The sequence below is a fragment of the Musa acuminata genome, chromosome BXJ2-6 (assembly GCF_036884655.1).
Source record: "Musa acuminata AAA Group cultivar baxijiao chromosome BXJ2-6, Cavendish_Baxijiao_AAA, whole genome shotgun sequence".
NCBI classification, from domain to species: domain Eukaryota; kingdom Viridiplantae; phylum Streptophyta; class Magnoliopsida; order Zingiberales; family Musaceae; genus Musa; species Musa acuminata.
In genome coordinates, this window is record NC_088343.1 from 12,679,437 (window position 1) to 12,702,467 (window position 23,031).

The window sequence follows — 23,031 nt, forward strand, 5'->3', positions numbered from 1 at the left end:
TCATTGGTACGGTCCGTAGGTTCGCAAGGAATTATTCGCTTTGGGCGATGGGCAGATGGCATACCTATACGATTTTGCCCTTTCGGAGCATGTGAGCTCTAAAAAGAGTCATCATATTTTATTATTACATAATCTTATGGGAGGAGTTGTGATAAGGGACCATTTGGTGTCCTTTCGATGTGAGCTCTAAAAAGGAGACCCCATACTCCTCAATCAATATAGGACTAAATGGTCTTATCAAATGATTGGTCGGTCATTGGTGCGGCCCATTGGCTTGCGAGGAATTATCGACTTTGAGCAATGGACGTACTTGTATGATTTTACCCTTTACGAGCATGTGAGCTCTGAAAAAAACCACTAAGGGTAAAGGAGACATGACAGACTTATGAGCCCTTTGGTTCTCATATTCTTTAACCAATGTGAGATTAAATGACCTTATGAAGTTAAAACTATTAGTTTTGTAGTAGTCATAATAATTTATGATAACAAATTAATTATTTTAGATTGACTATATGTATTCCTTTTGTGATAGATTTGTAAAAAATAATATATTTAGTTAAATTTTAAAATATATGTATCTATTTATAATATTTAGATATAACTTGTCTTCATCTTAATATTCTTATCTCAACTATATAAATCTTTTACATATTTATTATTCATAAAATATCCTTGTCTAATAATTTTATTTTTTTACTTTTTTATTAATCTAAAATGTAGTCCATCATCACATTGTCTTTCTCAATTTTAATCGTTTAATTTATATAAATAATGTATTTATCAATCTCTTCATTTTAATTACTAACCGATAGAAGATAAGTAAATCTGGTTAGCTCATATTTACTTAAAATAGAATCAATAAGAACACTTAATCAACTCGGGGGTGTAGCTCATATGGTAGAGCGCTCGCTTCGCATGCGAGAGGCACGGGGTTCGATTCCCCGCACCTCCATTATTTTCTACTTATTTATTTTTTGGTTGAAGAGTTTCCCTACTTAATTAATGTCTCTATGCAATATTTTTGGAACCAACCCGAATGATTAGTGCTGTAAAGCCCAGTTTATACGAAATTATTAGTGCTATAAAGTCAACAGTTAGTCAAACCCCAACAATCTTAACCTTTAACAGCAAGCAATTAATTAAATCCTTTCGAATCGAACAAAAGGAATCCCTATAAATAGACACAACAGAACAATCAATTCCCGCCAATCTCTCCTCACCTTCCCTTGTCATCCATCCCTTTACCCCCTCCTCATAATCTTCACGCACGCAAACCGCCTTCTTTCCGCCCCTCCCGCTCCGTCCCCGTGCCCTCCTCTCCCCTCCCTTCCGACCCACCTCCATCCCGCCATGGGCAATTGCTTCAACAAGGAAGAAACTCCCAGCCCTTCCACCACCGATGGCGCCTCCAACCCTGCCTCCGTCGTCCCTGTCTCCCCCTCCCCTCCGCCCGCCAAGACCGGCCCCATCGGCCCGGTGCTCGGTCGCCCCATGGAAGACATCCGGACCATGTACTCCATCGGGAAGGAGCTCGGGCGGGGCCAGTTCGGCGTGACGCACCGCTGCACCCACAAGGCCACCGGTGAGGAGCTTGCCTGCAAGACCATCGCCAAGCGGAAGCTCCGGACCAAGGAGGACATCGAGGACGTGAGGAGGGAGGTGCAGATCATGTACCACCTGTCGGGACAGCCCAACATCGTCGATCTGAAGGGGGCTTACGAGGACAAGCACTCGGTGCACCTCGTCATGGAGCTGTGCGCCGGAGGGGAGCTATTTGACCGGATCATCACGAGGGGACACTACACGGAGCGGGCGGCCGCGGCGCTGCTGCGGACGATCGTGCAGGTAGTCCACACGTGCCATTCCCTGGGGGTGATTCATAGAGACCTCAAGCCAGAGAACTTTCTGTTGTTGAACGAGGACGAGGATGCGCCGCTCAAGGCTACGGACTTTGGACTCTCCGTCTTCTTCAAGGAAGGTCCGGTGGTGTTTCTCATGCATATCTCTTTTCCTCTCTTTTCTCTCATTTCATCCTATTTTTTCTCTTAGACATCCGCTGCAACGCCATCAAAGATCACAATATCCATGGTTAATCATAGAGGAAACTAAATATCAAGTAATGAACCGAAAAAAAACAGGGCCAGGGATGCCTTGCTTTTTCTCAAAACATCCATTCAACTCATTTAAATTTAGAAGCAAAAAAATTTGTTTAAAATTTTCTTATGCTGTATACCTAATGCTCTTGCCTTCCAATTGTTTGCAACAATTCTTCTGAGACCGTCACAATTAAATCTAGCTTTTTAAACATTCTCCACAAGCGACCTGACAGTCTCATAAATCAGTCTATCTTGAACTCCGAAAACTTACCATTCTAATACTCGGTTCTACAAGCAAATGTGTATTGACTTCTATGTTAGAAACTACTTGCTTCCCTTGCTTTGAGTTTGATCCATTTCACATACTTCAATCACTGTTAAGAGAAACCTTAACAATTGCAATCCCAAATTTCCTGATTTCCTAAAAGAAAGTGTCCAAGCCTGAACAACTGCATGAACAATGAGTTGCATTCTGGCAAGATTGCATACAAACATTGGCATTCTCATCTGGAATATCTATAATTCATTGCAGTAACAACTTATTATGCATCGGTTGATCTGGCTCTTCTAGGCAGTCACATTTACTGGTATGCTGTAGGAATTCAGATGGGCAAAAGTCGTGCATGCATGTAGCATCAGTTCCTTCCTCAAGTAAAGATGAGTGACTCATCCTGATATTGGAATCTTTTCAATAAATTCTGGAATGCTGTTTTCTGTAAACTCCAATTTATCATACCATGTGTTGCTTTGTTAGAAAAAGATTAATCACCATATGCTGCTTATGCTGTTGACCTGAATAACTAAGCAAAATAAGCCCCCAATTTTTTTTAAATTTTAGTGATGACCTTTTGAAGGCACTAATATCTATGCTAGGTAATAACTTTAGGTCAACAAAGTCCTACAAAGTTGAGGCATTCATATTATAAGCAGAAAAGATGTATGCTGGGTGTTGCTTATAATGGTTCTCAAGTATCTTTAGAATTATACTCTGCAAGACGCTTGTCTGATCTCTGTAACAGTATTTCTTCATCTGAAGGCTACAACTTCAGTATTTTGCTTATGTTGTTATTTAAGCTTGTCCTAATTGCGGAATCATATGTTTGCATCTGAAAGTCTCTCTCACGAACAGGTGAAGTGTTCAAAGATATTGTTGGCAGCGCATATTACATTGCACCTGAAGTCCTCAAAAAGAAATATGGACCAGAAGCAGACATTTGGAGCACTGGGGTTATGCTGTATATTCTTCTATGTGGCGGGCCCCCCTTTTGGGCTGGTAATGCTGTATATTACTTTGTTCATATTATGAAACGTTATGAAAAAGGATAATATCTCTCACAGTTTTCATTCTTACAGAATCAGAACATGGGATCTTTGAAGCTATTCTACGAGGACAGATTGATTTCACAAGTGATCCATGGCCCAATATCTCACCTGGTGCCAAGGATCTAGTGAGAAAGATGCTAAATTTGGATCCCACAGAGAGGCTAACAGCATTTCAAGTTCTTAGTAATATAACTTCTTTTTTTATATCGAAACATTGCTTTTCTAAATTATTGGTTTTACATGAAACTTAGGGCATGATCATTGAAATTTGAAAATACAAATTATTTTTTCTTCCCACTTGTTATTGACATATGTCAGTTGTGGCATGTGAAGTGTGTCACTTTGCAACCATAATTATAGAACAATATTATGTTGTTTCCAACAACACTGAAGTTTTGACTTAAAAGGTTATTTCACTTAAATCTTTATGCATTCTGTGTTAGGTTTGCATGTTATAAAAGTACCCAAGCATACTCTGCTTATTTTTTGGTTTTTACCTCTTTTATTCTTGAGGGTAAACCTTTTACCTCGTCAAAGTTATTTATTATGTAACTTGTGATTTACAATGCCTTATTAGCATCTTCCCTGTGCAAATAGTGAACATCTTAGTTGCCTGAAAAATCTGACTTTTGAAACATATTCATTTTCAGTTGGACATTTTCCTTTTGATTCTATATCCTAATTAGATGAGACTCTCCCAATGTGACAGTAATGATGGGCTAGAAGGGGCACAACATGTTCCTTTTTAATGTATTATAATAGTTCATATTTGTTTGCAGGTATGAATCTTTTGACTATGTGAATGTTGCATTGCAGACCATCCTTGGATCAAAGAAGATGGAGAAGCACCTGATACACCACTTGACAGTGCTGTTTTCAACAGGCTTAAGCATTTTAGAGCAATGAACCAGTTCAAGAAAGCTGCTCTGAAGGTAGTTCCTTGCTTTACATGCACATAATACTGACTAGATGATTACTATTTCAGGGAGCAAGTTTATAGCCACAGAAAGTACCAGGATGGCTATTTTTCTTCCCACTTCATCAAGATATAGCTGTAGAATATGTTTCATGTTGCTAAAACATAACCGTGACTGGAAACACCACTTCCATCACTAAAAGTAGCCTTTGGTGATAGAAGAAATTTCATTGCTACGACCCTTTGATGATGGAAATTTTTTAATGCTGAAGACTAATTTTGTTGTTGCACCATATCAAACTGAATAAATCATGGTACAATGAGTGACCTAATAGCCATGACAATTTAAACTTGGATCTGATGGTGAATTCAAATTCTTTTATCATGATATCCTAAAGGGTATCTCTTTGTTTTGAACCTTAGTTCAAATGTCGCAACAAATTTTGCTTTCTGATGTGCCAAGGCATAACAGGCTTAGTAAACTTAAACAGTCTCCTAGAAGTATGAAGAGTATAGGACATTTAGAAGGCAAATTGCTAGGTATTCATAATCAAGTATTTGTACCCTTTTCATGTACTCCTACTCGTTTCCTTTGTGATGTATAGATAATAGCAGGGTGCTTATCAGAGGAAGAGATCAAAGGGTTAAAAGAGATGTTCAAGAACATGGACTCGGACAATAGTGGAACCATCACTGTCGAAGAGTTGAAAGAAGGTCTTACGAAGCAAGGAACAAAATTATCTGAAGACGAAGTCAAACAGTTACTGGAAGCAGTAAGCGGCAAATATATTTGTTATCTTATTGGCCAAAAGTGCATCCACAAGGAAGGAATCTAATGTTTTCTCTCTTCTCTTTTACTTTTGTGAATAATGATGTTGCATTGACATAGGCTGATGCAGATGGCAATGGAACTATTGACTATGATGAATTTATTACAGCCACAGTGCACATGAACAGGATGGATAGAGAGGAGCACCTCTACAAGGCATTCCAGTACTTCGATAAAGATAATAGCGGGTAATTCGAACAAGCCTGGAGGCAAACACAAGTTGTTGATAACAAAATAATCTTTTAGATGACATAGCAGTTTGTATTGAACTTCTGTAATTGCTTTCTTCTGCTTTCACTTCAGTTACATCACAAGGGAGGAACTTGAACAAGCTCTCAAAGAGAAGGGAATGTATGACGGGCAGGAAATTAAGGATATCATCGCTGAAGCTGATGCCGACAATGTAAGTATTACTGCAGACCTGACATGGCAACAACCAAGTGGCTTTTGCGATAGCTGTTTCACGGTGGAAGAGACTAATACATTTCACTTGTTATACACAGGATGGAAGAATCAACTACGATGAGTTTGTGGCGATGATGCGAAAGGGGAACCCTGAACCCAACCCAAAGAAGAGAAGGGATGTATTCATTTGACACAAAAGGGAAGGGGGATGAATGCTGATGAGAGAACATGGTACTGATATCCTCCATGTCTTGGCATTGTGGGTAAAGTGTTTGAAAGCACATCCAGAAGGGAAGCAGGCAATCATGAAATGGAACATCCAAAATCTACCTAACGGAAGAAGCTATTCATGGAATCCATGTAGAAATATTGATTGAGATGGCGAAACCAAGGAAGTAACCAACCATAATTGCAGATATAGCCCAAAAGTGCTGGTTTTTTTCCACCTCACTTTTGTCAGGCAAAGTCATGTTATATAATGGAACTCACAGAGAAAAAAAAAAGAATGTTTCAGTAATCTCATTTATCTGAACTGTAAATGGATCTTATAATGGGAAGCTCAGCTTCAATTTATATCAATCATAACTTTAAATTTGTATGGTTTGTCTACGACTATAGCTTGTCACACCTTTTGAAAAGGTTGGAGATATGAATTGCATGTTGATCTTTCTATTTTCAACCTTCTGTAAAAGTCAAAATCGTGATGTGCTTCTTGGAGCAAGCAAAATCTTTTGGCAGATACAATTGAAGATGTTAGCTATTTTAGATTACTTTAGGATCTTAGGATGATATCTCGTCAACAACGTTTATCCTTTGCCAAAAAATCTCCAAGAAGTGGGAAACAGAAGTGAAACGTAATTAGAGTCTCGTTGACTAGTGATTAGAACACACTACTTCGGCAACGTTGACTTCGACCTCCGGTTTACCGTTGACTCTAGCTGGATTTGGTTCTCACACTGTGCGTTGTACCGACGTGCATAAGACGAGAGCGCAAATCGGAAACGGTGGGTGGGTGAAGCATTACATCGAACAGCTGAAGGCTCCGATCCTCCGCTTCTCCATCTATGCCTTCTTCTCGCCCACCACCTCGTTTCCTTCCTCCTCGTTCCCCTGCGATCTCTCTCGCCCACGCCTCCTGTCCAGGTCCTCCTTGTTTCCTGTGTTTAACTTGGTAAATTAGTAGGCAACTCATTCATTGCACTCACAATCGAACGTCTTATTCCTTGAGACCCAAAATTGTCACTTTCTTCCAGATTGATATGAGGAAGGAACTCATACGGATGTCTGAGGATGATTCAGATATTTCTTACTACCTGCATGACTGCATCGTTTAATTTGCTGCACTTGTGTTCCATTTCTTTGGGTGGTTTTGTTGGTGTTCTTTCATTGAAAGGAGCAAATAGATACTGTTAGGTAATTTATTGGTAGATTACTTGATGTCGATGCTTGGTGTAGTCTTACACAAATAGGCAACTCATTGGACACGCTCTCCAGTGTTCTAACATCAGTGACTATATTATCATGTAATTTTCTATGATATCTATAGGTAATTAAGACCATAATAATCTTATACAAATAGGCAACTCACTGAACACACTACTCTCCAGTTTTCTAACACCAGTGACTATACTATCATGTAATTTTCTATGATATCTATATGTAATTAAGATCACAATTGAAGGTAATGACAAACTCCAAGTGTATTAACATCTATTGCAAACCATGTATCATTGTGTCCATCAAAGTTGATCCATCTTTTTGCTGTGTTTGACTTTATGCTTTGAGTTAAAAATGTCAAAGTTTGAAAGCTTATGCCATTGGAAACTTTTCTTTGAGCAGTTCTTGGTTACAAGGAGGACAGAGTGGTTAATGAGTTCCATTGCCACTGATAAGGCAAGTCCCTACTGTTCCCTGGAGCTTGAATGAGATAGGCTTTTGCATTTTTGATGCACAGGCAAATGAATCAGATTCCACTAATTGCAGGCTGATGCAATGTGCTGGTCTTCATCTCCAGAAGGAAAAGTTCTTAGGTGACACCTTAAACAAATGACAAGTGCCAGGAATCCCAAAGCCAGCTAGTTGATTCTCTATCATACCCTTCAAAATCTTTGGAAGGCCCACAAATATCTCCCATGACTAGGGCATGTTCTCCTTGCCTCTGTCACAACCTTTCCTCTCAAAAGGTGGATGCTACAGTGTGCATTTGCAGATGCAATTATGCCATTTAGCAAGCACCAAGCCTCACTCCATCCATTGGCATGTTGGCTTTCCACCATCTTCCTGTAACTCTATCCAAACCACAGCAGACTGGTACTTTCTTATACCACCAACCTTGTAACCTGCACAAGCTTTTGTCAAACATTGGTCAGAATCTCATATCTTGCTGCATCTTATCAACTTTATAAGTTTGCACAACATTAGGCCCTGCCCCACTTTGGTTCCCCTTAGCAGAGGCTAGTTCCTTGGCAATCCAATCTCCTGAAATATAATGGTTTTGGCAATCCCTTTAGAATAGCTTGTGTCAATTAATAAATTACTTGATTCTTAAAGATGGCCACTCTCTTTATGAAGTCATCCATTTACCATTGTGGACTCCATGCTGGACTGTTACCACCATAGGAGACCAAGCAGAATGATGATGGGGAATTTGTGTATCTCCTGAGCCTTGCTTTTTCTATTAGTCTACCATCTTTAGTGCACCTAAGATTTTGAGGATAAAGACAATCCAGCTCAAGATCCCAATACCCTGACCAAGTACACTTGTTGAGAAAACAATTAACTGGGAAGAAAGGTGACAAAGAAATCTTGAAATTGTTCATGAATTGACTGCTACTTCCCCCATGTTAAAGCTTTGGTCAAATTTGAGGACTACTTGAGCAAGTCACTTGCTCATTGATTACCTGCATGTTAAACACATGACTTCCTCCAGAGACATTCCTTTTGCTAAGCCTACTTTTTTAACTTTGTGGCTAATGTAGTGACTGGATCTGCATTTTCCTATGAATGTTCATACATTGAGATTATCATGTCAGTATTAGTTATTTCAGTATCATCTGTTTCAATTTAAAATTTCTTCAGTTGAACATTATTAGCATCAAAACAATAGGAAAAGCTTGTCAGTTCTTTGCTTGGTGCATCATTAGTCACATACAAGAATGATGAGAGTGATGCAATGGACTCCTTGATATGGTATGAGCTCACTGAAATGCATGTGCAAAGTACTGCTGGTCACTACAGCAATATATCTTTTGACAAGCTGTATTATTCTGTAGTAGATGGTCACTTTCAGTGTATAAAGTAATTCATCTAAAGGTCATATCCATCCATGCTTTGTACAGTGCTTAAATGGCAACTACATGATCACAAACCATGTAATCTTTTATCTTGATCAATTTATAAAACTTCAGGCTAGCTCAAACCAGAGTAGATCAAGGATTTATGAAGCAGAAAGAGAGAGGTAATGGCTAAACTATGGCATGCATCCATTATCAGTCCTAAATCATCCATCCAACTTTACTTCATTGCTGTAGATGTCATCTGACTCAATCAAAGATGTCTGATAAATGTAAGATGGAGACAGCAGAAGGAACCTTGCAGGCTTCCAATGCCCAATCAGCACAAGAAACTTTTACTCAACCCACCAGCAACAAGAAGACATGGTCCTTCCTCTTCCACAGCAGTGATGTGCCCAGTTGTGACTTGAGCTATTATCTCTACCAACCACATAAGCCATTGGTGGCTGAAAGAGAGAGAGAGAGAGAGAGAGAGAGAGAGAGAGAGAGAGGTGCGCATGTGTTTCTTGATAATGATTGGCTACCTTATTTTCTAATGCAGCCTGACACAACCAAAGAAAAGTAAAAGGTTAAACTCGCTCTCAGCCATTTATAGCTGATGTCCCATGTATGATTAGATAATAGTTAATTAATCCTTCTTTCAATCTGTCTCTCCTCACCGTTTCTTTAATCTGTGATTCCCCAGGGAAGGGGAAGGGAAGAAAGAGAGGGAGGGACGCTGGTGGAGCTGAGGATTTGGTAGGTTGGGAGGAAGATACTGATGAACTGAGAGGAGGGGCCACCCCCACCACCATTTTCTATGTTCAGCTCCATCTTCTTCTCTTCCAATCCTCTCTTCCTGACCCCCATCACCCAGCTTATTCTTCAAGCTCTGTCCTTCTCACACCTCTGCAATCCTGGTGTTGGCTGCACCCGATCTCCTCTCTTCCATTACCTCTCATCGCCTCGTCCCTTTTCTTGTTTGTTTCATAATTCTTGCGCTCCCAAACCTGTGTTTTGGGCTTCTTTGATCCGAAAGTTGCTGCGATGGAGCTCTAGTGGGCTTCGTCGCGTCAGCACCGAGCCATTCCTCGTTCCGATACGCCTCAAATCTTTGTCAAGCCGCTGCCTTTCGAGCAATTGGGAGTTGTTTGTCTTTCTTTCTTTCATCTTCATGTGGAGAACCCAATCGAGCACCCCTCGGGAAGATCTCGCGGCTTCACCTCTCTGATGCTCTTCTTCTTCATCATGCCATCTTTCCCCTTCTTTCTCCTCCTCTCCAAGTCTCTTCCGCTGCAGCCCCTGCCTCCATGGGCCGGTGAGGTGAGACTGCTCTCTGTCTTGTTCTGGCAGGAGTTATTGTCCTCTCTGCTGCATTTGTTCGACAAGTGTAAGCCGATTAGTGCTCGAAAGTTTGGTGCTTTATCGTCGGTCACGACGCCTCCAAGGAAGATATGTGGCCAAAGGGTGGAGAATGCGGAGGAGATGTCGGTCTTGGATTTGCCAGAGCTGGCCCTGGAATGCATTCTGGGGAAGTTGTCACCGGCCGGGCTGTCTAACATGGCAGCTGTTTGTAGCTCTTTGAGAGAGAGGTGCAGAAGCGATCACCTCTGGGAGAAGCACATGAAGGAGAAATGGGAGAGAGTGATTGGCGATGCGGCACGCAGAGATTGGAAGCTCTATTTGGCTTCGAGAGAGGACTCTTCGGCAGGCATCGCCGGCAGCAACAGCAGCAAGAAGTGGGTGGTCAGTGTGCTCTCTCGTGTGTGGCATATTTCCTGGCTGAAATCTAGGATTGATGGTGGTAGCAAGACCAAGAATCCTCTGCCTGATGACTCCATTATGTCCTGGTACCAGTCACTGGAGAGTGGCAAGTTCTGGTTCCCAGCTCAGGTTTACAACAGGGAGGTAATCATCTGTACAAATTCACCAGTACCAATAAGTTTGATGTGCAATTTCCATCCCTTTGCGCATGCATATGCTTTATGTCTTACAAGCATTAGGTTCTGATTCCTTGTGCCTGTACATTAAATTAGGCAAGATTATGATATAGATGGTGGTTTCATAGTGTCAAGTTGTTAGTGATCATTATTTGTTTAATTAATATGTGAGATACATGATCATGTTTCATGTCATAAACGCCCATCTTCAAGTGTTCTGTCTGAATATTTTGCAGCTTAATATTTACAACTTTTGCTGTCCTAGAAAAACTGTTTATAGCTCTTCTCCTTTTAGCTTAAATTACTAAGAGTTTGTAATGCTTCTCTGCAGCATGGGCATGTGGGGTTTATGTTATCGTGCTACGATGCTGCAGTTAGATATGATTGCCAGACAGACACTTTTCATGCAAGGTATCCATAGATTGGCCTCATTGAATGCAAAGTTTCTGCTCTGTGTAAAATGTTTTTGTTAAGATGCTAGCGCATCATACAAATTAAAGCTTGGTAAGTACTAAAACTGAAAATATGAGCATGAAATCACTAAAGTTTCTTACAACTTAAAGCTTTGGTAAGTATTGAAACTGAAAATATGAGCATGAAATCACTGAAGTTTACATTCACGAATTTTCAAAAGGTAAATTATGCAGTCTTGTAGTATGTATGTGTATAACTGGATTTAATACCTGTACATAGCTTTTGATATCTATCATCATCACTTGTAGGTACCCGCCACATGGACGGCGAACTACAGTCGTGGAGGAGGGAGTGCAGTGGGATAGGCTAAGGGCCCCCCCTGTTGAGACTCCTGCTCATGATCTTCATATCTCGGACTGCCTCGATGATTTACGTCCTGGCGATCATATTGAGATTCAATGGAGGAGGAGCAAGGAGTTTCCATATGGTGGGTGCTTTAGCATTGATCTACCTTCCTGGTTGTGATGAAATCAATGTAGCACATTAAGTTTTTCATTTTGTCTTTACTTCAATACAAAGACTCAATTTCTTATTTGTAAGAAGTGTCATACAGTTCAGATATTTAGGAGAATAAGTCAACAATGTCTCATTATGTTTTGCAGGCTGGTGGTATGGAGTAGTTGGTCACTTGGAGCCTTGTGATGGAAATGAGCATTTCTGCTGGTGTCATCTTAGCAGTAAGTAAATTTATGCCGTTGTATATCCCAGGGTTGATCTTTTGCTTCCTAGATGTTAGTGATAAAAGGTCTGTCTAGAAGTTCATAATTTGCGCAACCTTTAAATCTTATGGAATTTTACTGAACACCGTCCTTGGATCAGAAATTTCTTAAACGGAGTTTTTATAAATAGTAGATTAAACTTTATTGTGGAAGACTAAAGAGTCTTAGGGTGCTTCTCCCTTGTTTTCTTTCAGTATATCAAATCAGGATGGTCTATGAGCTGTTCTTTGAAGTTGCTCAAGTTGTTGTGGGAGTTCTCTTTTATATGACTCTATCAATCTTTTTTTCTTATCTATTCGCTCTTTGACTATTGCTTTTTGGATACCATTTAGATTTTATTTACATTTGGTGCTGCCTTTTCTTTCAGAAAATGATGGCATGCAAGCAATTATCATTTTCGCACATTCATTTGCTGTCAAAATTCAGTAATGTAGTGTTGCTTATCCTTAATCAAGTATTAGTATTTATCTTTGATGCATCTCGAATAATTATGACTTCTGTCTTCAACCTTTGTTAACTTACATACACAAGAATAGCATGCAAGTCTTTTCATCTTCCAGTTCAATCAGGCATCATGCATCCTTTACTTTTTTATGATAGCATATCTGACAATTACGTCAATTGGTTTTGGCCTTATGAAATCATGCTTAAGCATTATTGTAAAATAAATGAATTAAAAAGAGAAACAAAGTCTGCCTGCATTATCATACATTTCTCCTCGGTTAAGTTCATTTCAGCTGGTAATTATAGGATGATTGGCACTTGTTCTAAATCATTCGTGCACAAAGCATTTCATTTTAGGAGCTTCCTCCCAAACACCTTATCAGGATCGACTCTAAAGAGGGCAGCCCAATGCAGGGCCAAATCTGCCTTACGTTTGCAGCAGAGTAATTGTTTCCATTGCAGTTATTTCTTTGATGTATGCAGGTCTGAGATTTTTAATCGTACATTCATATTCAAATTCTTGCTGCATTCTCCTCCAGCCATCCAAAAAACAGAAGTATCTTTGCAAGTGATGACTCCTCTGCCATTACTTCCTGATTTTACTTGGTCTTAATCTACTGTTGACGGATAAGATTGTCTTTTTTTGGTTTTGGTGAATAATGGCATTCGTGAATTCCCTAAGCTTAATTTTCTGTATTATTCATCAAAAAATTCACAATGATAGAAGTACTTAGGTTTCGTGCGAACTTTGATTAGCACGAGCTCTCTATCGACAGCCACACTTTACTTTTTTGACATTCTAGGAGTTCATTTGAAATAAAAACAAAATTTGGTGACTGAGGTGAGGCAGGAATAAGAAAACTGGCTTGTAGTATATTGATAGGTTGACTTCAGTACCGTCCACCTCATGTAACTTCCGAGTGCATGAACTTCAAATTTGCCAAACTATTAGCCTTTGTAATGTTATTAAAAGCTAAACTATTATTAGCCTTTGTAATGTTATTAAAAGCTAAACTATTATTAGCCTTTGTAATGTTATTAGCCTTGGTAGAATATGTGTATATGCCTTAAGCACTGCACTAAGCTTATTTTATCTCTATCAGTGCGTTGTAGGTTCTCTGATGGTTGTGATTATGATTCATCTTGTAGTAGCTAAAGTTCAATCATTTGTTATGTGATTTACCAGACACTGTTGTCTTAGAATTCAACCAGTACACACCTGGTTCGAGGTGGAGACGAGCATCAATCAACCCGAAGGATCACAGAGAAGGGGGTAATGAAACAGATGGATTTTTTGGAGGAATAAGAAAACTCAAAAGCAAGGATGAAATATCCAAGTGGAGACAGCTTTGGCCGGCAGATGCTTTGGAGTAGACTTCATCAAAGTCCTGGTTCAAGCATCATCTGTGCATACTCCATCATGCCCAAAACACGACGGAGGACGTAAAAATTATTGCTGCACTATCCATCAGTTGTAGAGATGATTAGTAGCAAACATAGCTGAAAAGCTATGAGATCGAGCCTGATGGCAATCTGCAGCTTGTTCTTGCAGATTATGGATCGTTGTTGGACACAAGGAATTCAATGTAAATTACATATTTAGCTTCTCATTTTTTCCGTTCCAACTCGAGCATTTTACGATCTTGATTGATAGTTTTAAGTTGCTGGTGAAACCCCAAGTCCTTTGAACTACTCTCTGCCAAGTTTTTGTGATCTGTTTCTGGGGTTTCAGGTTTCATGCACCAAGACATTGCAGGTTCTTTGTTCCATCAGCAACTCCACCTATTCATTCCATGAACTGCAAATGGATTGGCATTAAAGCTTTTATCATTCTTTATCTTAGATTTAGTCAGACATTGTTATTAAGCTAGAACAACAAATTTTACCAATATGATATTTTATTACAAGCTAAAACAATATACAGATTTTTTTATTGCTGGATACTGAGAGTCGATTTTGCAAGACAAATATCATCAGCATAAGGCAATTGGTGGCATTATCAATCATAATTTGAAATTTAGAGATGAACTCAGCAACCAATGTGTTTTAGGTGATTCAACAAACCAAAGTCTGTACCTCTAATCTTACAGTATAAACTCCCTACTTATTCTGCAGGAATTCTGCATTCTCATGCCTGAGATATTCTTTCTACGACAGTATTACCGATCGCAATCTTTCTCGATGCGACGCATGTAACCCTGCAAAGACCTTGTTGACAGTAAAAAGAAAGTATTACAAGCCGGTCAGCAGGCCTCCATTTCCTTCAACCTTCGTCTACACATGCTGTTCTTATCTGTACATTCTTCTGGACAACCATTATAACACTAATCATCAATATGGCTAAATGCGAAGCATCTTACACAGAGGAAGTTTTCATGTGTGTCACCATGGCTATGCTATGATGATCTTGGTTTGGCTGGTCTCCTCGATCAACCTCATTAGGGGCATGCATAGATTGTCTTCGGTCTACTTCAGTCGACTCATTAAGCAATCAGCCACTGCTGCCTTATTCTCCGTGCCTGATGAAGAATGTTCTGCTAAGATTTTGGAATTGCGCGTGAAGAAACCCCATGAAGAAGTTTAACGAATCCCAGGAGGCTCAGTTTCCCATCAGAATGCTTTATCCAGTCCTGGAGGACAACATGAACGGGAACCGATGGACTAAGGCCGAGTTCCTGTGCATGCATAGTAAAGATTGCCGCTATCAGGTACATTGCAAAAGTAGTAAAGAATGACAACAGCTAGCGCTTGTGAGTGCCAAGTAGAATGACTGCCATTAAATGAGGATTTGAATCCAAGTAATTAAAGGATCGATTGGATTTTTTTAACATATGTGCTGTATAAAAAATGTGAGGCAAATAGACATGATATGTACCGATGCAAGTTCCTCGATCATGATAGGCCTGTTCCCATCCTTCTCAAAGAATTCATATCCATGACGAGCATGCTGTTCCCAAGTATCCAGTGCTTCCATCTGAAGCACACTTATGGCTGCGGCAACAAATTCTTCGAAATCTAGTTTTCTGTATTGAAGAGAACTCACCTAATTCCAAAAGAACCAATGGAGGATGAATTGCTAAGTTTGTAACATTAACTGACAGAATTTTGTTAAGGTAATCAGTGTGTTCCAAAGAGGAATACCGTGTTGACATAATCAAGAACTTTTGAGTCCTTCATTGCTTCTGTCGAATTTCTCGACAAGGCCTGCAAAAATAAAAATAAATTTAAAGATCTATGATTAAGGAACTTGGTGCTTATTTCAATATGAGTAACTAACCGTCTTTAAGTTTTGAAGGGAGATGTAGCCACTCTTGTTTGGCCCTAACAAAGCAAATTGTTCTCGAAGGCAATAGAGCTGATCTACTGTCAACGTCTTGGCGAGAGCCTGTTGCGTATGAAAGAATCAATAGATAACGAAGGCAGGTTTTTTTTCTTTTCTTTTTCTTTAATTTTTTTGGTGGCTGGCATATACTCTTCGAATTGGTAGATGGCATGGTGCAGAAAAGCAAACCAGAACATATGAATACTCTAAAGTCAAACTAGTCTTCATACTAAACTGTATTCGATTACATTTTTCTGATTATCTAAATTCATCCTATTATCAGCATTAAAAATGCTTAGACATATATATGAGCTTAAACTATGTATTAATGTTATACTATTTTACTGAGTTTCCCAGCCGATGTACTTGTCATTCAACCGATCTCAAAAGAAAGGTTCAAGACTTCTAATGAACACCTTTACCTGTGTGCGCCATGTTCTCTTAAATTCTAAAAATTACTAACAGCACTTATTACATGATTACATAAAACTACCATAATAGTTACATAACTATATTTGTGAGTCTAATCATGACATATTTCAAACCCTTGAAAATTTCTGCTAAGATGCAATTTGACCCTTTGAAGACCAAATAATTTTTTCATTATCTTATCTCAAAAAGCCTGGACCGTATGTAAATTGAATTTAAACTAGGGCTCATCCTTCCTCCACATGACCTAACTCATTCTTTGAAGGTTTCATTAGTTGATATAAGGCAGAGTGAGAAGGTACAAAAATCTCAATGTTCCAAAAAGTTACAAGACAATAATTTCTTCCTTGTCAACTGAAAGATAGCGCATACCCTCAATGCTGATTTCCTCAGAGAAGAAGAACATATATAAGCTTTTACAAGCTTGTAGACAATAATATCAAGAGGAATCTTAACTTCAGTATTCCGCAGCCAAGGATGACCTGAGATCAGGTGATTACAGTTATTAACCAGCTTATTCCCTTTAATAAACTATACCAAGGTAATAAACTTACAAAGGGCCTGGGCAGCAGTCATTCTCTTACGATAGTCCTTATTCAGCAATTTCTTGACAAAATCTTTAGCTTGAGAAGACAAAGAAGGCCATGGAGCCTCATCAAAAGTTGGTTCTGCCTTCAGAACAGCTCGAAATATACCTGACTCCGTGCGCGCCCAAAAAGGGCGGCTTCCACAGAGTAATATATATGCAATGACACCAATACTCCACATGTCTGCCTCAGTTCCATAAGATCTATGAAGAACTTCAGGAGCAACATAATATGCACTTCCAACAATATCATTCAGTCTCTCATCTGTAAATCCAGTGATGTCAACATTGTTAGTTTACGATCTAGAACTAAAAAGAAATATCTAGAGGTGAAAACTTTATCAAGGTACTAAAATATTTTAACGACCAACCTGGCTTGACGAAGTCTGACAAACCAAAATCAATGGCCTTCAAAGTAGACTTTTCACCCTCTGAAGTAAAAAGAAAGTTCTAAACCAACAAAGTAGGAACATGAGTTACCAAGATGGTGAAAACTAAACCTTAACATGAAGAAATGACCAAAGATTCATCAGAAAACCCTTCTCAAGTTAGACTTCTTAACGTGAAAAATTCTGGCATTCCAGTTTATAAAAGCAACTACCTCTGGTTTGAGGTCTCGGTGAACAACTCCTTGAAGGTGACAGAATGATACAGCACTCAAAATCTGCACGATGACAGCTTTTGCGTCTTCTTCTGAATACTTCCCTCCCCTATAAATTAAAAAATAATTATTATTGAACCTCCTTATTCAAGTCCAGCAAAGGGGTTGTTACAACACCAACATCCTTGGAAAGGTAATTGACAGATACAATTCTAAATACATAATTTACCTCGAGAGAATCCTTTCTAGTAATTCACCACCTTTGCATAACCTGTTCCAAAGAAAGTAGACTCAAATTGATCAAACATCGAGCGAGTTGTTTTAAATAATCAGCTGCACACAGTAGTTGAATCTATGCCCCTTCTAAGCCATGAACAAATATGGCACTAGAACCTTGAAGAAACATGAAAAGCAGTGTACACTTACTCCATCACGATATACACATTATCTTCATCCTCGAAGGAATCATAGAACTGCACTAGATTCTTATGTCCTGTGAGACAACTCAATATTCTCACTTCTCTCCGCACATCTTCAATGGCAATAGCAGTTGTCATCTGCAAAGTATTTCCACATGTGACTAGACAGAGGAAATTTGTGTGTTTTTCCACTAATTTAAATGAATGTTAAAGTTACGTGAAATATGCGACTGAGGATAACTGTTGAGGACAATATGCTACAGTGGCCAAGCTCAAAGAAACAACTAGCTGTGCCTTAGGTAGATGACAACCAGCACAAAATTGTCATCAACAGAATGAAGATTTAACTACATGGAAAAGAATATTAAGCTGCATTCAAGTAATCAGGTCTGACGAAAATTCTATAAGCCAGCATTCATGATAAAACAGAGGATCTCGGCTGCTTGCTCCCACATACTTCACATCTTGATCCTTTCCAAAGAAAAAGTCCAGTGAGTGGTGGCAAAAATGAGAAGAACCTTTCCTGTATCAGCCATGTAAAAACATACTTGGCGGTAGAAGAGGAGAAGCGTACAAGAACATTCATGCACATGGTAGGACAACAGTGAGTTCCACTGTAAAAGTGGAAGCATCTTCCATCTTACCCCATTCAAAGACAGTGTCCAGTAAGTGGGAGAAAATGTGAAGAACAGGAGAATGCATGTGAAATTATTCATGTGTGTGGGAGGACAACACTAACTACCACTTTCTTCCCCAACCAGTGGATCTCACAAAAAATTATGCATGTGAGATTACATGCTGAATTCCATAGATAATGTAAAGATGAATGCCAAAGGTTTCAGACAATGAATAGAGAAACATAAGCACAGATCAACCGCAATAAAACACCAACCTTTGCCTTTGGAATAACCTTCACAGCCACCTCCTCCCCCTTCATATCACCCTTCTTCACCTTTGCGGTGCACGTATAACCAAAATGCCCGCGCCCAATCTCCTCGCCAAGCTCGAATTTTGAGAACAACTGCTTCGAGAAACCGAAGTTCTTATCCAAGCCGACTTCGACCTCGCTCCCCTCGGGGATCGGTGCCTCGTTGGGCTTCACCGAGCCATGTCTACGAGCGAGTAGGGCCTTAATGTGCTTTGCGGGCGACGGAGGAGGGAACGGCCGCTTGAGGAATCGCAGTGGTGTCGAGGTCACGCTTGAATTGGCCGGCGAGTTCTTGTAATAGCCCGGAAGGGGGCTTGGGCTGCAGAAGGGGAACTTGGGTTGCCGCGGGGTGCCTGGAACGGTTGTAGGCTCCTCGTTGTTGGGGACTGGCTCGCCCTCTTCCTGGGATTCCGGAATTTGTAGTGGCTTTCCATGGCAACCTCCCATGGAGTCTAAATCCAAGTCCAAGGCAAAAGATCAAATCTTGGAGAAGATCAGACTCTGGTATGGAGCTCCAAGTGTCAGGATCCAGTAAAACCAATCAGAAACTGAAGCATCAGCAGTCGGTAGAACATCTTCGCTTTGCAACAACAACCACGAATCCAAGTACAGAAACAAGGGGCAGAAAGAAATCCAATCCTCAAAGGAGAAGACTCAGATTCACACGCGAAAAAGACTACCAAAGAAGTGGGAAGAAAAATCAAATTTTGGGAGGGATGAGCAGGAAAAGAGAAGACCGGAGCAAAGCTTCCAGCTTTCAGGAGTAGAGAGGAGAAAAGGAAGAAGCTTTCAAACGAAACGAGTCACAGGAAGTGAAGAACAAAGGATCAACGATGGACCAAGATTGCAGATCTTTGGGAATTGCAGAGGAGAAAGGGCTGTTGGATTCCCTTGCCCAAGTGCGAAGATGCTGAAGAGAAGGGTGTTTGAAGGTGGGAACGAAGCAAAAGAGAGGAGGGGAGATGGCGAGGAGGTAAAGGAGTCGCCTTTCTTTTGCTTTTACAGCTTTGAGGAGGTGATTGATGATGGCATCTGTTTTATGTCATTTGGAAGGAAATGCCACATCTCAATGTTGGCAGCTTGGGATTCTGTCTCACCCCTTTTTAAGCTGCCCAGAACAAAGAAGTTGCTGTTGCAATTCTTAATTTCCTGTGCACCTCAGTGATTAAGCTTGAGAAGAAGACAATTGAGTTGTTGTTATCTATTAAATATGAACTTAGATTTATCTACAAGTTAAAAGTGAAATCATATTAAAATATATTGAAAAAATAATTATAAATATAGATTAAACAGATGAATCGAATTATGACATTTGATCTAAAGAGTAGATGAGCAATACATGAAGCCACATCAAATCCACAGGATATGTCAGAGAGCAAGTTGGCATTCTGAAAGATCAATAGCTCAGCAGCCTTCATCACCCATGTGGCATTGCTAAGACATTTGCACATTACATTGCCTCTTCCTCCTCATTCTTCATTCAACTCAGGGCAAGCAGTAGAAGAAATTGCCTGATGATTTAGGAATGTGATAGGAAGAAGAAAGTGGTTCAGAAACCACTGCTTTTACAATACAAATTGTTGTACCAATCATGTGCTGAGATAGGAGACACATTTGCTTGGGGCAATTATTGGAATTCAAACAAGCCCACCCCTCTCAGAATCCAGAGAATTTTCTTGGATCAAAAGAATAGTGGTTGTCATATGGTGTCCTTGGGCAAATTGACCTTTGTGGCAGATAAGATCACATGTAAAGCCAAACCACATTGGCTTGCTCTCTGGTCTTAGGAAGGAACTCATGGAGAAGTAGAATGTGTCAGAGTCAGAGCCTAAACTAAAGCTTCAACTGGGGTTTGCAATGGTGGTAGCATAGGGAAGAGCAGAACCAAGAGGCTAATGTCAGACAAGGAGGCAAACCCTAGAAGCTAGGGCTAGAAAAACTAAAGCTGTTCCAGGCAACTTTGATGCCATTGCAAGAAGCTCCTGAAAACCCTAAATGATTTCTTCACATCAAGTGTTGACACTTCTGATCCAATGTAGACAGCACAAGGAGGATTGATTCTATTAGAGTTCCATGTATGAAGTTACTTCATCACTAAGTAAAAAGGTACTGAGCATGTCCTTTCTCTCAGTGTTACTGTGAGAGGACTCCTTTCTGTGATGCAATTTAATTATCCCCACAATTGTGGTAGCCATTGGGTAATGAACTTTTTGATGGATGCAAGCAAGAAGAAGATGCAACACCTGCCACTGGTTGGACCATGACAGTGAGCTCCTTCCTTGGGCAGTGATTCTTAGTCCTTACACTTGAGATAGTGTCTGTGGGTTGTGAGATGTCTCCCTTCCATACTAATTTAAACACTTTGTTTAAGGTTTGAGATTAGATTGAAGTTAAAAAAATGTTAAGATTTTAATACAGTTATATAAAATATTTCCTGCTGTGTCTCTTAGTAAATCTATTGCACTATATCAGTGAATAGGATAGAATCAAGAGACTGACAGGGTTGATATTAGCTCCATGATGGACCATCCAACTGAGTAAAGAGCTCCCTTGTGGGGCACAAGTATCATTAAAAGCTGGAGTTGGTCCTCTGCCAGGATAATTAACTGTCCATAAATTATTGTACTGTAGTTTACAGCAGAACTCATTACCCTGGAAACAAGCATCAATTCTTCTTTGAGTTCATCCATCAATGGCTTCCAGCAGGTTACTGATCTTACTCCTGCCACACAGTTCTGTCAATCGGTTACTCTGCTTGAGATCATTTCTCAGACTACAATCATTGTCGTGCTCATTAAAGAATCCAGAGGTGCAGGCAGTGATGGTAGCTCTTTAAGTCGAGAGATTTGCTATGGTCTCTTTACCTTTACTTTCGACTGTGATACTGATTCATCCTTCCAGTTGCTCACTTTTGCTTCACCTTTGACTACAAATCTACCATTTTATAGTGCCACCATCATTTGAAAGCTTGTTTGATGCATGTTGTATCTAAAGATTAGAGCTTGGTGGTGGCAAACCCTGTCGCAGCCTGTTAAACCTCATTCAACCTAATCCACTACAATCTGGCATATGTAGGTAGGCTTGTCTGAGTATAATTTGAGGTAGATCTTGGACATCTTTATAATCAAAATGCAGTTGATGTCAGCTATGACTGATGCACCAATTCATGCTTAACAGGAGAGGGGATCACAGCATGAGGACAAACACTTGAAGATAGAATTTGTTAGCCACTAAAGGTATAAGAAACATAGAAAACTGGAAGATGTTGAAAAGGAAGTTCCAGCAGCACAATATTCCAATGTTGCTAGCTCTGCAAGCAGATATCTCACTCATCTTCATACAGTAACATGGGAAGCAGAGGGTAATCAACAGTCCTAAAATGAATGATGGAGATGTAGCAGTTACATTTGCAGTGGACATGGGTTGGGTTTCAATTCAGCAACAGTTAGGGTTGAGTCCAATCCAACTCCCAAATTGCAATGCTAATAAGCTTTTGAACAATCTCAACCAAGTTTGTCTTGTTTGTTTGATTATTATGACAATGGGAGAAGACCTCAATAGGGAAAGAAAAAATCTAAAGATTAATAATCGAATACAAATCGAAAAGATCGATATAAGATTTATGTAATCTGACACTCCTTACTTATGTTCACATAGAAAAAAAGAAAAAAATACAAGTACTTGAAGTATCTTCTCTTGATGCTTGAATTCCTCATCCTCAAAGATAGAAAGAACTGTAGACCATACCAAATAAAGAGTAAAAATAAATAAATAAAGGATTTTACTCTATCACCATCCAAAAAGTATAAAAGGGGTGAGACTTCACTTGCAGATTGCTGAGCATGAAAAAGAGTATGTGTTCTATAAATTGACATCTTCCAAGAAAGCCATGAGGGGACTTGTCAGATTGCTGAGCAGCTGAGGACTGCAGGGGCTTGTCTTGCTCTGTATCCTCTGCTGCTCTTCCTCATCAGACAGCCCCTCCTCTTTAGCTCATCTATTCTGACCTTTCTAGGTTGACTTTGATGAACACAAGTAGGATAAGAGGATTGAACAAGGTGGACTGAGTTTGGGTTCCATAGTCCTGTAGTGTTTGATAGCAAATCCCATCTGATCCTATCTTGATGAACAAGTCTTTTTATGTTCTCATTAATTACACTATTCCATAAGAAAGAAAGAACAAAAAAAAGAAAAGAAATAAGAGTGTGGAATGATATATATTTCTGTCCAATTAGAATTCGACCTGTGGAGCTCAACTATTCAAAATCCATCACATTGATAGGAGTTTGAAGGAAGAATATATATTTATTATTTTAAGATTACTTTCT

At 39.7% G+C, this 23,031-nt stretch overlaps 3 protein-coding genes and 1 non-coding gene across 4 annotated transcripts; 3 read left to right on the forward strand and 1 right to left on the reverse strand.

The window, feature by feature from the left end:
• The first annotated feature begins 879 nt into the window (after positions 1–879).
• TRNAA-CGC (transfer RNA alanine (anticodon CGC)) lies at positions 880–952 on the forward strand. Its single transcript has one exon. It is a non-coding gene; the product is annotated as a tRNA-Ala (tRNA).
• Positions 953–1,221: 269 nt separating this feature from the next.
• On the forward strand, positions 1,222–6,167 carry LOC135614934 (calcium-dependent protein kinase 2-like). The gene is made up of 8 exons (XM_065112823.1): positions 1,222–1,978; positions 3,226–3,369; positions 3,450–3,602; positions 4,236–4,351; positions 4,941–5,108; positions 5,225–5,352; positions 5,468–5,567; positions 5,668–6,167. Exons 1-8 carry the CDS (start codon positions 1,351–1,353, stop codon positions 5,758–5,760), a joined length of 1,530 nt encoding a protein of 509 aa, XP_064968895.1. The 5' UTR covers positions 1,222–1,350; the 3' UTR covers positions 5,761–6,167.
• Positions 6,168–9,498: 3,331 nt separating this feature from the next.
• Positions 9,499–14,028, forward strand: LOC135614935 (F-box protein At2g32560-like). Its single transcript, XM_065112824.1, has 5 exons — positions 9,499–10,749; positions 11,113–11,192; positions 11,504–11,682; positions 11,858–11,932; positions 13,605–14,028. Exons 1-5 carry the CDS (start codon positions 10,072–10,074, stop codon positions 13,790–13,792), a joined length of 1,200 nt encoding a protein of 399 aa, XP_064968896.1. The 5' UTR covers positions 9,499–10,071; the 3' UTR covers positions 13,793–14,028.
• A 396-nt stretch (positions 14,029–14,424) lies between these two features.
• On the reverse strand, positions 14,425–19,771 carry LOC135614933 (calcium/calmodulin-dependent serine/threonine-protein kinase 1-like). Its single transcript, XM_065112822.1, has 11 exons — positions 18,668–19,771; positions 17,783–17,913; positions 17,586–17,627; positions 17,357–17,465; positions 17,127–17,205; positions 16,724–17,020; positions 16,542–16,651; positions 15,696–15,803; positions 15,560–15,622; positions 15,294–15,461; positions 14,425–15,093 (listed from the first exon to the last, which is right to left on the reverse strand). The coding sequence occupies exons 1-11, from the start codon at positions 19,148–19,150 to the stop codon at positions 14,956–14,958; spliced, it is 1,728 nt and encodes a 575-aa protein (XP_064968894.1). The 5' UTR covers positions 19,151–19,771; the 3' UTR covers positions 14,425–14,955.
• Positions 19,772–23,031: the final 3,260 nt, after the last annotated feature.